At 39.9% G+C, this 17,650-nt stretch overlaps 1 protein-coding gene across 1 annotated transcript in view; it reads right to left on the bottom strand.

Moving 5' to 3' along the window:
• Positions 1-14,964, bottom strand: part of LOC103199218 (betaine--homocysteine S-methyltransferase 1) — a 17,718-nt gene extending 2,754 nt beyond the window's left edge. The window contains exons 1-6 of the mRNA XM_007943454.1: positions 14,932-14,964; positions 10,836-10,968; positions 7,611-7,729; positions 6,524-6,715; positions 5,655-5,802; positions 1,246-1,428 (exon numbers count right to left, since the gene is read on the bottom strand). Coding sequence (XP_007941645.1) covers positions 1,246-1,428; positions 5,655-5,802; positions 6,524-6,715; positions 7,611-7,729; positions 10,836-10,968; positions 14,932-14,964 — 808 coding nt within the window. The remainder of the gene's footprint in view (positions 1-1,245; positions 1,429-5,654; positions 5,803-6,523; positions 6,716-7,610; positions 7,730-10,835; positions 10,969-14,931) is intronic.
• Between the last annotated feature and the right edge of the window lie 2,686 nt (positions 14,965-17,650).

The following is a 17,650-nucleotide window of genomic DNA, read 5'->3' as shown; positions in this document are numbered from 1 at the left end:
TGAGGCAGTATCACTACAGAAGTAGATTGCCCCATCTTCCTTCCAAGGAGTGGCTGGTGGGTTTGAACTGCCAGCCTTCTGGTTAGCAGTCAAGTGCCTCAGGCACTACGCTACCAGAGCTCCCTCCCTATAGGATTAGGAAATGGTAATAAGAACCTTAGGCTGGCCACATGCTGGCCCTGCTTACCTCCCTGGCTTGATTTTTCACATCTCACTTGCCAAACATGCTAAGAGACATTTTGCCTCTGCCTAGAGTGCAATAAGGAGCTCTGGTGGTGCAGTGCCTAAGATATTTGACTGCTAACCAGAAAGTGGGCAGTTCAAGTCCACCAGCCACTCCACAGAAGGAAGACTGGGCAATCTACTTTTGTAAAGATTTACTGCTTTGGAAACCCAAAGGGGTTCATTACGCATTGGAATCAATTCAGTGGCAGTGAGTTTGGCTCTGGTTAGAGTGCAAGTATTCCCTTACCTCATCTATTCAGTCTCTTCATTCACGTTTGTTTTAGAGTCATCCACTGATGGGAGCTCTGGTAGCATAGTGCCTAAGGCACTTGACTGCTAACCAGAAGGCTGGTGGTTCAAACCCACCAGCCACTCCTCAGAAGGAGGATGAGGCAAACTACTTCCGTAGTGATACTGCCTCAGCAACCCAAGGAGGGGTCACTGTGAGTCGAGTCCAACTCAATGGCACACAACAACAACAACAACAACAACTGATGGTATCTTCTCCCTAACCCCCAAACTCTAAGAACATCTGAGCAAATTTTAAAATAGGAGAAAAGGACCTTGGAGATAATCCAGCCTAACTCCCTTATTTTTCCAATGAGAAAATTAAGATCTAGAGGAATTAAGAGATTTTCCTAAGGTCACACAACCCAGCAAACAAGCTGGAACCAGAACCCAAATCTCTGCTGATTCTACCCAGCAGAGCATCCTTTTCACCATCCTCAAGTACAACTCATTGGCTATCTATTAAGATGTCGATTCATTTTCGATTTTACATTTAAGTTCAGAGGTCATCTTTGTTTGCTAATCCTGTCTTTTCCCTCCTTTACTGCTTACTATCAAAGTTGGTGCAGGGAGAGGAACTGAGGGCAAGAGATTCTTTACAAGGGCAAGCCGTTTCTTTACAACCACAAAAGCGGTACAGCTATAGGTGTATTACAAAATTGTCAAATACAAATTTGTCAAGTTAGTCAAATACAAAGATAATGAGACAACTTATTAAAAGGTCCGTCTTACCAAAGGGAAATTCCGGGAGATCAATAAACCCCTGTTTGCCACAGTCGGGAGTGTGATAGGCCAAGGGCTGGGTCATCAGGTGGGCTTTCAATCCAGCGGCCTCCAAGCCTTCTTTCATGAGTTTCACTGTTTGTAAACTAATTGTGGGGTCAAAATGGCAATTCACACCAACGATGGAAGCACCTGCAAACAGAAAGAACATTTTATCTTTAGAGATTCAACTAGATTCTTATAGATCCAACTCTCCTCTCTGTCACTCTCACTGCCATCGAGTCAATTCCAACTCATAGTGACCCCTACCAGGTTTCTAAGGCTGTAAATCTTTATGGAAGCATACTGCCTCATCTTTCTTCTGTGGAGCGTCTGGTGGGTTCAAACCACCTACCTTTTGGTTAGCAGCCAAATGCCCTAACCACTATACCACCAGAGCTCCTCCTTCTCTTAATTAGCAAGATTTTATATGGAACAATGAATTAGAAGTACATTATTTGATGAGACAAAGTATATGTGAACTGCTGGATGGAAAGTGAATTTGCTCTGTAAATCTTCACCCAAATCACACACACACACACACACACAAAAAGAAGTACATCATTTGGCCCTCACTATCCATAAACTTCTTTTACCTTTGGGCAGGAATGATTACTAACAGCCAGAAAGTGCTTTCTTTGAAAAGTGCTTTGAAGAATCTGGTATAATTGAAGTGTCATTTATACACACGTGGCTGCCCATCTTTTACAAAAAATAAAAGACATTAGAGTTTTTAATTTTCTTTCACTTCAAATTTTAGGAGTCAGTTTTTCAAAGTTTGACATCATGTCAACAAACAGAGTAATTTTTCAATACTCCCAGCTGCCAGATTACACCTGTGGTTATCATACTGCTCATTTGAGGTATAAATAAATGTTCCCTTTTCCCAGACCACCTCACCATTTCTAACCTTCTTGTGCACAGCAGAATATAATTCAGGAAAAGGAGGTTTTCCAGAAACCTGTTTTCTAGAAGGAATTTTGTGTCTAAGAATAGTAATTTTGGGGAAAAAAAAAATCTGAAAAATCCTTTGACTTCAGCTGCTGAAAGTGGTTAACAGCTTATCAATCATTTTGACAAGTTTTTCATTTAAACTTTAGCCTTCCTAGACTCAAACTATATGGCATAGTCTTCTTCAAGCTTTCTTGTAAAATTTGTCATTTTGAAGTTTGATTAGTGAGAACAAATATGTTTTAGATGTCTCATTTTTTATGAAACTTTCTTCATAGCCATTAAATTCTTAATTGTATTTGGGCCAAAGATGATTTATCATAGTAATCACTGTATATGATTTTGGAAGTTTCTTCTAGAAGATTTGTGGAAGCAACATGACTCTTACTTTTTTTACTCTATCATCTCAAGATGGAGGGATTTCCAAATAGGACTTATTCTTGATGGACTCATGGCCTAATATTTTGTGTCTTGGAAACAGAAGTACCAAGAACAAGGATAGGAGAGATTCTTTCTGTTATGATAAGAGTGACACCACTACCCACATGCCAGGAATAGCAGAGCCAATGCCAGAGGCACTGGCATCCAGTGTTCAGTGGTGGGCACCTCAGTGACCCTCTCTGCTGGGTCTGCAGTTTCCTCTTCATCTGTCTTCCAACCAGGCCTTACTCCCCCCATCATGTCTCAGAAGCAGCTTTTGTCAAGGTCACCCATGACTTCTTGCCAAATCCAGTAGTTGCTTCTCTGTCCTTATCTTACTCACCATCTCAGACACATTCAAGCTGTGGGCCACACCGTCATCAACACTCCTCTTCTCTTGGCTTCTGAGACCACCACTCTCTGAGTGTTGTTCCTACCTCCCTGGCTGCTCCTTTTAAGTGTTATGTTCTGATTCATCCTCAGTGCTGAACTTCTCGATCCTGGAGTGTCCCACAATTCTCACAGAGCCATCTTATCATTTCCATCTACACCTCTGCTTACATTCCAGGGCTTTCAATACTATCTATATCTACATATCTCCCAAATTTCTCTCTAATCTTGACCTTCCCATTAGGTTCCAGGCTTGTGCATTCCACAGCTTATTCAACATCTTCACTTGGCCTCTTTTGGATGTTCTGCTACCAGAGTTTCTCTTTTCTTGTCTTGACTTCATTACACTCATGAATTAATCATACTTTGGTTATTGACTGGATATCTGTTAGATATAAGGCTCTTTGTGAGTGGTTATAGAGAAAGATAGAAGACATAGTTTCTGACATCAAGGATTTTACAATTTAGTACAATGCTTCTCAAAGTTTGCTACATGAAAATAAGTTATATGGTCAATTAAGTTAGGCAGTAGATATACACTATATCTCTTTTTCGAAGAATGATAATACACAGTAAAGATATTTGTTTAACTTGGTTTGACTCAACATTTCCTAGATGTATTTCACTACGTAACCCTATTATCATCATCTTCACAGATTTGTAAATGTTAACTGAGGCTATGAAAAGTTCCAAATGAGTTGTGTATTTAGAAAGTGTTCTAAAAAGATCACTTGGGGGTTGGCGGGGTTATGGAAGGATACATGGAGGTGAATTTGAACTAAACATTGATAGATGAACTAGATCTATGCAACAACTATTAAAGAGCCCTGGTGGCACAATGGCTAAGTACTTGGCTGCTAACTGAATGGTCAGCCGTTCAAACCCACCTAGCGGCGCTGCAAGAGAAAAGACCTGGTGATTTGTTCCTGTAAAGATTTAAACAAAACAAAACAAAACAAAAACTGTTGCTACTGAGTCAATTCTGACTCACAATGACAGAGTAGAACTGCCCCATAGGGTTCTCAAGTCTGTAAGTCTTTACGGAAGCAGACTTCCACATCTTTCTCCCACAGAACACCTGAAGGGTGCGAACCACTGACTTTTGGTTAGTAGCTGAGCACATAACCACTGCACTACCAAAGCTTCTTAGGAAACCCCATGTGGCAGTTCTCCTCTGCCATATAGGGTCTCTATGAGTTGGAAATGATTCAGCATGCAATGATTACAACAATATTACGTGCTAGGCAGAGTACTCATTGCTGACCCATACAGATACAGTTCCTGCCTTTATGAGTCTTACAATCAAGTCAGAGAGACAGATCAAACAGATAATTAAATGAGAAGTGTTATGCAGGATAGAAACAGGATTGTTATGGTTGTTGGCTGTTACTGAGTTGTGGTAACAACTCATGGCAACCCATACACACCACAACAATATAAGCCTAGTCTTGCTGGACTGTTGTGATCCATAGAGTTTTCATTGGCTAATTTTCAGAAGTAGATTTCCAGGCCTTTCTTCCTAGTCTGTCTTAGTCTGGAAGCTCTGCTGAAACCTGTTCAGCATCATAGCAACATGTGTGCCTCCACTGACAGATGGGGGGTGGCTGTCCATGAGGTGCATCAGGCAGGAATCACACCTAGATCTCCTATGTGAGAGGTGAGAATTACACCACTGAACCACTTCTGCCCCCATATAAACAGGTGCAGTGATATAAAACAGTAAGGATGCTGAGGGAAGGGTTAGAGACAGGCCTGTGATCCTGCCAATTAACAGTGGGGATGATGACTGCCTCCTGTGATCTTTTTGAGAGCAATGATCTTGCTTTTTCTTCCCTATATTTATGTTTCCCATCAAATACTAGGATCATGCAACTTCATTCCAAAATCTAAGTAACTGTTATTGTTAACGAAGAGTATGAAGTGGCTTTCTTGAAAAATCAGGAGTTGGCTAAAAGTCAGAAATTAAACAAAGAGTCAACCAAAACCTATTACATAGAATGAATCAGACTTTTCCACAGATGCTGAGCTACTCCTTGGGTTTAAAATGAGGCAGGTTTGAAAAAAGTCTGCGAGTGTTCACAAATTTAAATGAAACCATATTAAGAATGGAAATTATATAAAAAGATAAATTAGATGGTCACTATTTCATATCAAACGATTGTTTGATTTATTAAACCAATTACAAAAAGCAAAGCATATCAGTAATTTATGATAATGGAAAAACTTTGGTAATGAGGGCAACTAACTTTAAAGTTATTAATGTTTTAAGACCTCTAGTTGAAATAAGTTTTTTAAAAATGTATCCTAATGCTCATAAGGAACAAAATCTTTTGATTCACTAAAACGTTCTTCTCATTTCTAGGTGTAAATCTCTGGCACAGTTCTAGTTGCCTCTTCCAAAAGGCTAGCATGTGTGAGTGCATGCATGCGTATGTGTGTGTGGACTGTAACATTCTTTTCTTTGGGCCTCAACAACGATATCATCAATATTCCTAAAGAAGTAAATTTATGGTTTTCCTGTTAACAAAAGAAGTATACACTGATAGGTAGACCAATGTTCATTTGTAAGTTATTTTAAAAGACTCACTAATTGCAAACAGATCAAAATCTATCATCACCTGCTTTAACCAACCGCACTGCACACTCGCCAGGGGTCATTCCATGCAGATCTCCCTCTGGTCCTATGCACATGGTAGCTGCCACTGGTTTACCAGACACTTTCAATGCCTCTACTGCCCATACAGCTTCTTCCACGTGTTCAAAATACTGAAATAAATGAAATCGAGGATACTTTTAGTCTTATTTTTCCCCAATTTGAAAAGGTATTCTATTGTTTAATAACTTAATTATCACTCCATTCTCACTGCTATCGAGTCAGATCTGACTCATAGTGACCCCTCTGGGTTTCCAAGGTGGTATCACTATGGAAGTAGATTGCCCAACCTTCCTTCTGAGGAGTGGCTTGTGAGTTTGCACTGCCAGCCTTCTGGTTAGCAGTCAAATGCCTTAGGCACTCACCACCAGAGCTCCTAATTATCACTGTTGTTGTTGCTATGTGCTGTCGAGTTGGACCCGACTCATAGTGACCCCTCCTTGGGTTTCCGAGGTGGTATCACTACTGAAGTAGATTGCCCAACCTTCCTTCCGAGGAGTGGCTGGTGGGTTTGAACCGCCAGCCTTCTGGTTAGCAGTCAAGTGCCTTAGGCACTATGCTAGCTCTGAGATGTGACACGTTAACAGTTTTTTTTTTAAATGAAACAGAATTGCACAATGATTTATTACTGTGAATTGTAGTCAAAAGGCTTGAAAGGCAGTATATTAGTTTCATTAAATCATATTTGGAAGAAATCCTAAATTGGAAAAGATTTCAGACACTAATTACAATTTCTAGTCATGACTGGCATCTAATCCTACATGGTCTTCATGAAAGCAAAAAGTAGAAAAAATGTCCTAAGCATACTTGTCATATCTTTGATGACTGTTTTACCTCTGCAATCAAGAAATCCACGTTCTTCTTCATGAAGACCTCTAACTGTTGCTGAAATATTTTTTTAACTTCGTTTTCACTCTTGCAGCTGAGGTACGATGGTGTCTGACTCACACCTCCTGCCACCAAAGCATCTCCCTCATCAGCCACTTGCCGGGCAATATCACAAGCAGCTTCGTTGACTTTTTGCCCCTAAAGTAGGTTAATATAGGATACATCTAAATTTTCATTCGAAGTTGAAATAAAATTATTATTCACTTACCCACATCTTAGTTCTTCTATATTTATAATAATGATTTTATTCTAGAAAATGGCAGTTATTGAGTAGTTCAATATTTTACTGAATTGAGCAGCTTGATTAACCAAGTTAATAACAAGGATAATATTAACAAATGTAATTGTAATATTTAGTACATTACATTATACCATAGGTCTGTGAGAGGGTGAAAATCTTTACAAGAAATGATCCACTAAACTGCAGTTACAAGAATACCTACCAAATACTGATGATGATTACTTATATTTATGACTAATGAGATTGAAATTCAATTAAAATGATTACAAAATTCATGAATTTTTATCATCTGTTTTCTCAATTAATGGATAAATGTATAACTAGTAAGGTGTTTTTAAAAATGATTGGACATTAAAAATTAACTCTTGTCCTTGAAAAACCACTACTACAGCCCATAGATATAGCTGAGTTAGGGATTATTCCAAGTTCACTGGCTTCTTACATCTATAATCTTTCCTCTACACCACGCTGCATTAACACAAACCTATAAGGATGTAAGAATTTGTGATGATGCCCACTTTATCAGCAACTCAGGCAAAAAACAGGGAGAATCATTCATCATTAAGTATTTCTTCTTTAATCTGCTTCATTAAATGTTCTTTTTGTTAATTCTGGGGACTCCAGCTAAAGTCTAAGGATGTTATTCATACATACCTCATTCCTCAATTATTTCCAAAACAAACAAAAAACAACCTCTGAAGAGGCTCTTCAACATCTTTCTCTACAAGAACCCTGGTTATGAAATGTGTCTACCATGCTCATCTAAAGAGTTCCATGGATAGTTTTACTCACAGATATTTTCTCTGCAACATAGTTTCCCCTGTTCTCCAGCTTGTCTTCACTAGCATAAAAGGTGAAGGTCTGCATGATGTTCGATCCAGCTCTGAGGAACTCTCGATGAAGCTGGCGGACTGGGAGAGTGAAGGAGGAAATGCATGAATCTCTATCAGTTTATTAACTCAGTGTTTTCAAAAGGCACACAGAGAAATGAATGTGAAAGTAACAGCTTAAATGTATAGTTGTTTGGCACTGACACATCCTGGGGTTAATGTGAGGTGGATCTGGAGCCTCTCAGCAACACCCCCAAACTTGCTATGGTTGAGTGGCTGGATGGTCAGAAGGGATGCTCATGTTCTTATATTTGCTCATCATTTATTGACTGTTTTTTATGGTAGGCACTCATGGATACAAAGATGAACAATTTATTGCCCCATCCTTGGAGAAATTTACAGTCCATCAGAGTATAACTGACTACAACATGGCATAGTTGGTCTATGCAAGAAGAAGAGATTATTTCTCCCATGGGTGTGAGGTGATGGGAAGAGGGAGGTCCTACTTTGAGTTGCACTTTGCAGATTCAATGCTTTTCCCAGGCAGTGAAGGTAGAGAAGGGCATCCCTTGCTAAGGAAACTTCCTGAGCAAAGACATATAGGCCGGAGCATGTTTGGTATTGGGGGGATGACAAGTAATCTGAGAGGCTGGAATTGAGGTTCTGCTGAAGTGGTAGGAAATGCAGTTAGAAAGGTAGTATCAGGGAACCTCTTGAGGGTCCATAGCAATTCCACCTATCACCCAAATTAGAAAAGCAAACAAATCATTTTCATAAACATCATGGAAACTGACCACTCCGCTCATTCAGAGCATGAATGTTTTAGACATCTTTCACACTGAAAACACTAAGTGCAGCCACTGTCCCATGAGGATGGTGCCATGAGAATTCTTTACAGGAGATTTGTCTTTTCTGATGTATCCTGTAATTTACTGCAGTCAACAGAATTTGGATTAAGTTAGTATAGTCAACTACATGGGATTGCAGTCTGCAGGAGAATGGATCAAATCTAATGCCTCAGTATCACGGAGTTTTCATTAATTCTTGAAAAGCATGGAATTTCCAGAAGAAAAAGTAGAGCTCAATACACCTAAAAAGTTCAAAATACTGAACCCAGAGATGTCTAAGATAGAAAATATGCTGTTTCTGCATTAATAACATACAAGAAAATCAGAATCACAACAGTTTCTCTTAAGCTCCTCTAACATGTAACTTTATGTACTTTACAAAATTGAAACTTATGGTTTAAACAATCTTACTTTTTCTACCTGGCCCAGTCTGGGCAAAGGTAGTACACCATTAATATCAGTTTCACCCAAGAAATATTTGAATTTAACAGCAAGCAGACCTGAAAAAACAAACTATATTTGAAATCTTCACTCTATGATCTTCATTGATTATTTCATTGTGTCTCTTAAAGTCCTTTGATGCAAAGCTTTTCAAAGTGTGGCTTATTTGACAATCACCTGGGGAACAATTATAAATGTAGATTCCTGAACCCTTTTACAGACTCAATGAATCCAAATCTCCAGAAGTTGGGCCTAGGAATCTATGTTTATAATAAACCCTGCTGGTGAAAATGAAATCTGAGCAACAATGTTGTTTTAGCTTCTCAAGAGCCAACTAATTTAATCTTTTTTTTTTCTTTCAGGTTTCATTTGGAAATATAATGGTTGTGTACATTTGCTGGGCTTCACAATGTGAGTATAGTTCTTTTACTTTGAATACCATTTAAGGTTTGTGTGATTTGAGTTCCACATACCCTTCTGTACTTGGGAAATAGAAATAGATTGATACAACTAAGAATATTAAGAGAAATAACAACTCAGTCAACACATTAACAATAGTTAATACAGTCTTTAACATGTGCTAGTCTTTAACATACATCATTACAAACACTTCATATATAACTAATTTAATCCTTCCAAAACCCTTGTGAGATATGTATTAATATTATCTCAGTTTTATAGAACAGGAAAGTGAATAACAAAGAAGCTAAGTGATTTCCCTGAGGTCACACAGCGTAGTGGCTGACAAGATTTGATTGAGGCTATCTGGTTCCAGAGTCTATACACTTCACCTCAAAATTTCACTATTTCTCAATCTATTTAAGTGCTTTGTTAGTTTCTATCCTTATCGCCGAGTTCATTGAGTACTTTTCTTTACTAAACAAAACAACTGTTCATCATGTATAATATTTATTAGAACATCCTCTGATTTCATCTGAAAGACTCAAATTCTTCCTTCAAGGTGTTTTACATAGTAATCTGAGACACCTCACTTCCATTATCTTGTCTTACATCAAGGATTTCTGCTCAAATCCCCTTCATCTGTCAGTCAGAGGAACACTCTCAAAAACAAAGCCATGAAAGTAGAATGACCACGAGGCTGTCATCAGTGACTGAGGGGCAGGGACCAGAAGGTAGTTAACAGCAACAAGGAGGGCTGTTGTGCTTGTGCAAGATGAGATGCTATACTTACAAGCTGTGGTGGTTCAGTTTGTGTGTCAACTTGTCTGGGCCTAGTTGAGTGGCTGGGCAGCAGGTGGTAGTTTATTCCCCATGATGAGACTGGCAATCAACTCCATGGTGGGATCTACCACAAGCAGCTGAGGACTGCCTTTGGGAATGTGGTTTGCTTCCTGTACATAAGCAGAAGCCTTGGGGAATGGTCTCTAGCCTATGGCACGCTTGGACCCTGCATGTAGCCGTGTTGTTACTCAGCAGCCTGCTATGCTCTGCTGACCTTGGGACTTACAATGGACTTAAGTTAATGGCCTGCTGTGTGGTTTGGTAACATCAGAACTGTGCCTTTTTACTTGTCAACCTTGGGGCTTCTCAGCCTCAGCAGCCAGCAGTTGTCTGAGTGAACAAACGCCTCTAGCTTCAGCGGGCTGTGAGCAGGAGGCAGAGCTGGACCCCAAGGTTGAGGGGCTTTCACCCAGCCCCTAGAGCCTGGCACTTTGAACTTGGACTTAAAGCCTCCAAATTGTAAGAATAAACTCCTGTTTGTTAAGGCCATCCCATTTGTGGTATATTCTTGTCAGAGCTGCACTAGGTAACCAGAACACAAGTCTAGCAAGAAAAAATAAATATTTGGAAAATGTAGCATGAATGTATCGTTTGATGGTATGCGTGCTCCCAGACTTTGAGCTTTTCTGAGAACTTAGAACAGAGCTATGACCAACCTGCTTCTGGGTGTTCTACAGCAGCTTCTGGGGTCCAGGGTCCGGCCTTCACGTAGCCCCTCTTCTCCAGAGCAAAGACAAACCCTCCATCTCCAATCACCACCTCTCCAGCATTTAAACGTTCTAGAATGCCCTAAAATTATAGGAGTGGGGGTGGAGGGACAAGTTACTTGAGTTCATAAGACAATTTTCCACTTTTAATACTTTTTGCTAACATTTTCTTGAGAAGTATGATTTCTTTTAAATTCTCAGATCAAAATACATACATAATATTTTATACATAAATTCTTGGCTCTTTATAAGGCAAACTACCAGAATGGTCATATAATAAAAATTTGTGTATAGGTAGTGTGGGTGTCTTTGAAACATACTAAAGAATGTTTGAAAAATACTGTGGAAAGATGTTACATTTGATGAAATATCTGCTGAAGGATTAAATTAAAAGACTTTGTTATGAAGCCTGAAATGAATTATGTGAGCACACATTCTTGAAATGGTGAATGCTAGTCTTTGTTCACACTCTATCAATAAACTAAAAAAAAAAGATTACAATTGATAAAGAAGATGAAGTGGCATATAATGTTATTAGGACATTTTGAAGACTAAAAAGTCAGAAGACATTTGGTAAAGAAAAGAAGATACCACCACAAAGGTGGCCAACTCAAAGACTTCTAGCTTTAGTGTTAAAATTCAGTTTCTACAAGCGTAGCCATGAAATACTACTTGGAAAGTTATGAACCTGCACATTCTGCACTCTACTAGTGAGACTACAATAATAGAGTACAGCATTACAATAAAATGTACAGCATTTGGAAAACAATTTCCAGTCTAATCACAATACCAATCATTGACAGTAACCCAAAAAACAAAACCTGTTGCTGTCAAATCAATTCTAACTGGTGTTAATTCATACATTTTTAATTCAATATTTTTAAAGGGCTTTGTGAATTAGATTTTACAGCTCTCGTAGCATAGTGCCTAAGGCACTTGACTGCTAACCAGAAGGCTGGAGGTTCAAACCCATCAGCCCCTCCTCGGAAGGAAGGTTGGGCAATCTACTTCCCTAGTGATACTGCCTCGGAAACCCAAGGAGGGGTTGTTATGAGTTGGGTCTGACTCTATGGCATATAACAACAACAACATTGTGTTCCATTTATTACCAAAATGGCTGACAAAATAAATGCTGATATCTAATAACAAAGGTTACATAAATCTGGGAGAGGTATTGATAGGATTTTGCATCCTAATTCCTGTCCATCTTCTTAGAGTCTCCCTTATTTAAATCCTCTTCCCCTCCACTGCCCCTCCCCATGCCATATGGACAGCTGGTGCTCAGAGAGAAGAAATAACTGACATTTTCACTTTAGAAATGAGAAGATTATGCTAAATCCTCCCTAATAATCCTTCCCAATCCAAAATTTCTCAAGCCTGGGCATCAAGGAGGTAACAAACAACTATTACAAAAATAAAGAATTACAAGTAATTTAGAAATCCAAGTATTTGTCGTGATTATAATGCTTCTAAATGCATTATAGCTCATAAAGCTACAATTTTTTGATCATAATGCCAGAGCAGTTTATATTAATAATATGAACAAGGTTCCAATAAAAGGAGATATGAATTAGTATTATAAAATAGTATGGGTAATATTAGCCATTTTTGTTTATTTGCCTAAAAAACAAACTATCAGAATATACATCAAAATGTAGCAGACTTTATTCTTTGTGCTTTTCCTACTTGTTCCCAATGAACATGTGCTAGTTTTGTAACATATATTTGAATTTTAATCTCAAATATATTTTCCATATTACTGGCCATATGTTAATACTGCCATACATATAAAAACAAGGTTACTGAGGAAACATTTTTCCCCCATTTATGCCCATCTGTTGCTTAAATAATGTAAAGTACACAAAGAATCCATTAATATGTTAAATTTTGTTTGAATTTGGAGTGTGGGTTGGAATTCATGGCTATGAAAATCATGCCAAACCAAAACAAAATTTATTTTTAAGTCTCTGTAAGAATCATTCCAGTCTGCATTGAATACACATTTAGGTTTATGGATCGACAGAAATTCTGAACCTACCTGAATTTGTGACAGTCTGTAATTGTTTACCATCTCACCATTCCTCCTCAGGTCATCAACATACACATTATTAGTGATACACAGCATTTAACAAATTTAGATTAATTAACTTTTTGCTTTGTGTGAAGGTCTTTTTTATTTTGGGGACATCCCTTTAGAAATTGGGCAGACCCTGGCTTCAGGAACTGAGATAGAGACATGGACCTGCTCTCACAGTGGACGGGTACAGTTGGCTAGGCAAGGTCTGCCTCCCTACTATCTCCTGGGGGTTTCTGTTCCTGGGTGATTTGACACTAAAGGGTCAAGTACATATAGTGGTCCCCAGGTTCCTAAGTGTGATTTTAAGTTAAATTTGTAGGTAAGTCAGAACAGGTGTACATGGTTTTCGTCTTACTCATTAGTGTAGAAAAAAGGCTCAAAGCACTTTTAAAGATTTAGAAACTACATGTGCAGCAAATGAAGGTGATTGGGATGAAGAGTTGGATGAAGACTTTGTTGCAAGAAAGGTTGATTCAATCTTCTCAAAGTGAGGGCAAATTTACAAAACATTAAAGGGTAAGTAGGAGTTGTCCAAGGAGCTCTGGTAGCATAGTGCCTAAGGCACTTGACTGCTAACCAGAAGGCTAGTGGTTCAAACCCACCACTCACTCCTTGGAAGGAAGGTTGGGCAATCTACTTCTGTAGTGATACTACCTCGGAAACCCAAGGAGGGGTCGTTATGAGTCGGGTCTGACTCAGTGGCACATAACTACAGGAGTTGTCCATAAATCCTATTTACTGGGGACTTAACTGCATAGTCCTTCCTCTCTTGTCTTTCTCTTCCGACCTCTCCAACCCTCCAACCCTCAGTCAGTACAACCATCCACCCTTCCATCCCCCAAAACTAAATAAAGGCTGATTGTCTGTACTGAGAACACTCACCCCAACAAGTCACTGGGAAAGTGAAGGGATGGGCTTGTTTATCAGGTGCTTTTTTTTTTTAAATCTTATTAACGGCCTTTCCCCAGAATCTCTTAAGATCTCTCTCTTTTGTTCAGAAACAGTAAGCTTTGAGTCAAAACCAAACAACTAAGCCTTTTGCTGGTGGAGTCAATACTGACTTATGGCAACCCCATGTGTTACATAGTGGAACTGCTCCATAGGCTGTCATCTTGGCGGAAGCAGATCGCCAGGCCTTTCTCCTGCTGAGCCACTGAGTGGGTTCCAACCACCAGCCTTTCTGCTAGTAGTTGAACACAAACCGTTCTTGCCACCCAGGGATATGCGCTTGGGGCCAGGGTGGTGCACTGTTCTGTGAATGCTGAAACCAAACTGCAGGTGAGAACGTACCATCACCAAACCAATGCCTCCGCCAGGGCCACAGAGCCCAGCGATAAGTCGGGGAAGGTAGCCCCGCGCTACCGGGTGCAGGTCCAGGCGCGGGTGGGTAACGGTTGGCCACGCGCCGCCCGCGCGGCTCCCTGCTCGCCCACACAGCTCCGAGGAGTGCGTGCGGCGGACGCTGCACACACACCCGAAGACCCGGGGCGCGCTGCCTGCCACCAGCGGCTCCGACCGCAGTGGGAGGGAAATCGCGCTTTTGGGTCTAGGAGCCGAAGCCCTGGGGCCGCGCTTTGGTCTTGGGGTGCGGTACTCCCAGAATGTTGGAAGTTTGGGAAGGTGAGTTCTGGGGGCGCCTTCGAGTCGGCAGTGACCTCGAGGACCCCTTTGGGTCCGGAGGCACAGCCTGTGCTCGGAAGCGGCGACTGAGAGAAAAGACTCTAGACCGCGGAAGGGAGCAGCTGGAAGTGCGCTCTGAAGTGCGCTCGGGATGAGGCGCTCTGGCGTCGTCCAGGAGAAGTTCTGGGAGTGCATTGTGGGAGGACCGGGGTGGGGTGGGGATTACTAGGTCCACAGTCTGGTTCCGAAAGCCCCTGTGCGCTTGCCGAATCTGAGGGTGCGGGGAGTGTAAATCTGGATCCAGGGCCTCCGCCGAGACAGCGCCCTCCAGCCCCTCTGGAGATTTACCTTCTTGGTCCTTTTGCCTCCGACGGGTGCCATATTCGTGGTTACTTGGCACGGGTTGCGGACTGACGTGGCTAGCCTTTCCGATCTGCGGAGCGCGAAGCTGCCCAGAGGCCGAAGCCTTCCGGGCTCGTTTATATTGGCTGCTAGGCGCGGTCCATCCCAGACCTCTGGGGGGGAAACACGCCCACCAGCCTTTTATTCGGCCAACTGTCAGAAGCTAGCCCTGCAAAAGGAGTGATCAAGATTGTTTTCCCAAAGGTGTGGAAACACTGAGAAAAAATGAAAAATATATGAAACTACCACTTGCGCAGGTTTCAAATCTACTGAAATTACTTACTAACCTTGAAGTAGTGGGTATTTTCAAAATGACCTTCCACCCTTAGACCCAAACATGCCTTGCAGTTTCTAATAATGAAGTGGTTCCTAATAAGAGAATAGTTGGAATAATGAACGAACACAGATTTTTAATATTTATATATGAAAATATAGATGTTGTATTTTGGAGAGTTGCTTCAAAATTCAGCATGACACCGACGTATAAAAATTTTAGGCATTAGAAGATCTGGAAGGAAATAGTTCAAAATGTTAACAGTTATCTGCTGATGTGGAATTAGGGCTTGTTTTTATTTTATTCTTTGTGTTTTACTGTATTTTCCAAAAAATATTTTTCAATGAGAAAAAATTGATTTTAAAGGTCATAAAAAAAAGCATTATGTTTTAAAATGTGTAACATGACAGACAGTAAGTAGCCTGGAGAACAACTAAAAAGTCAAAACAGTTCAGAGCCTTTTAAAATGATAAATAAAAACATGTGAGGAAATTGTGGAACATCAGCCTTCATTTCAACCTGTGCACCTCATTATTAAGTTTAAAATGAAGAGAGAAGAAAAAAAAAAAGCAGATAGATGTAAATATTCAAACAATCTAATATTTCACCAGCCCCTCAAATATGGGATCAACAAGAATGAGGCATGAGGTAATGTCATTCCTCACATCGAGATGTTATAGTATTTGAGTGAGTAACAATCCACTGCAATCCAGTCAATTCCAACTCAGTGTTAAGAGCGATTAATTTATGGTATGAACCTGGTGAGTATTGGTGAGATAAACAGGTAACAACTATGTTCTGCTGTGGCCTCTCAGAACAGCTGCAGTTAGGGTCCCAGGCGCCAGGGGGAGGTATCTAGGCTCTGACTGTCAAACACGTCTCAAAGCTGAAGTTTTCCATTTTCAGTTTGTTCAAACTCAGTAAAGCTTAGCTGAAGAATTTTAAACTAGTAGCTTTAAATTTAAAAATGAATTATGAATTTTTAACAGGCAACATGTACACAGGCAAAAAGTTAAAAAGTCTTCCCCCAGCTGCTGTTCATAGTCATTAGGTCCCCTCCCTGGAGATAACCACTATTGTCTGACAAGTATCCTTTCAGAGGAATTCTATGTGTATCTAAGTATAGTCATGTATATGAAAGAAGTTGTATTTAAATTAGGGAATTTTTGTTATTTAACATTTATCCATCTCCAATTTTTTCCAAAATAATTTATAGGCAGCTGTCCAAAGGTGTTTTGTTTTTCCTCAACCTCTTAGTTTATTGTCGTATCCCCACCTTGGATCCTGCGGCATTCTTACATTCCTTGCTGTGTTTGAGCTCATTGTTGCAGTCACTGTGTCAATCCATCTCACTGAGGGTCTTCCTCTCTTTCAGTGAATCTCTACCAAGCATGATGCCTTTCTCCAGGGACTGGTCCCTCCTGATAACATGACTAGAGTACTAGAGACAACGTCTCACCATCCATGGTGCTAAGGAGATTCTGGCTTTACTTCTTCCAAGACAGATTTGTTCATTATTCTGGCATATTTTGAATATATTCAATATCATCACTAACACCATAATTCAAATGTATCAATACTTCTTCCATCTTCCTTATTCATTGTCCAACTTTCACATGCATATGATGCAATTGAAAATAGCACGGCTTGGATCAGGTGCACATTACTTTTCAAAGTGACACCTTTGCTTTTTAATACTTTAAAAAATTTTTTTGCAGCAGATTTGCTTAGTGCAGTATGTCATTTGATTTTTTGACTTCTGCTTCCATGGGCATTGATTGTGGATCCAAGTAAAATGAAAATCCTCGACAATGTCAATATTTTCTCTGTTTATCGTGATATCTTTTATTGATCCAGTTGTGAAGATTTTTGTTTTCTTTATGTTGAAGTGTGATCCATGCTGGAGGCTGTAGTTTTTGATCTTCATCAGTAAATGCTTCAAGTCCTTTTCGCTTTTAGCAAGCAAGGTTGTGTCATTTGTATATTGCAGATTGTTAACAAGTCTTCCTCCAATCTTGATGCCACTTTCTTTTTTATATAGTTCAGTGTCTTGGATTACTTGCTCAGCATATAGATTGAATGAGGATAAGGATACAACCCTGACCTGTACTTTTCCTGATTTAAACCCTGAAGTATCCCCTTGTTCTGTTCGAATGACTGCCTTTTGGTTTATCTATGTACAGTTTCTTCAGGTGCATAACTAAGTGTTCTGGAAATTCCCATTCTTCACGATGTTAGCCATAATTTATTATGATCCACACAGTTGAATGTCTTTGCATAGTCTATAAAATACAGGTAAGATCTTAGTGGTATTCTTTGCTTTCACTCACAATGATCCACATCACGTGAGCAATGATATCACTCATTCCACATTCCATATCCAGAAGATCT

Source organism: Orycteropus afer, unplaced genomic scaffold (genome assembly GCF_000298275.1).
Source record: "Orycteropus afer afer isolate SDZICR_OR568_19922 unplaced genomic scaffold, OryAfe1.0 scaffold00107, whole genome shotgun sequence".
Taxonomy (NCBI): domain Eukaryota; kingdom Metazoa; phylum Chordata; class Mammalia; order Tubulidentata; family Orycteropodidae; genus Orycteropus; species Orycteropus afer.
Note: the sequence above shows the minus strand (reverse complement) of the source record. Positions and strands in the feature narration are given on the sequence as shown.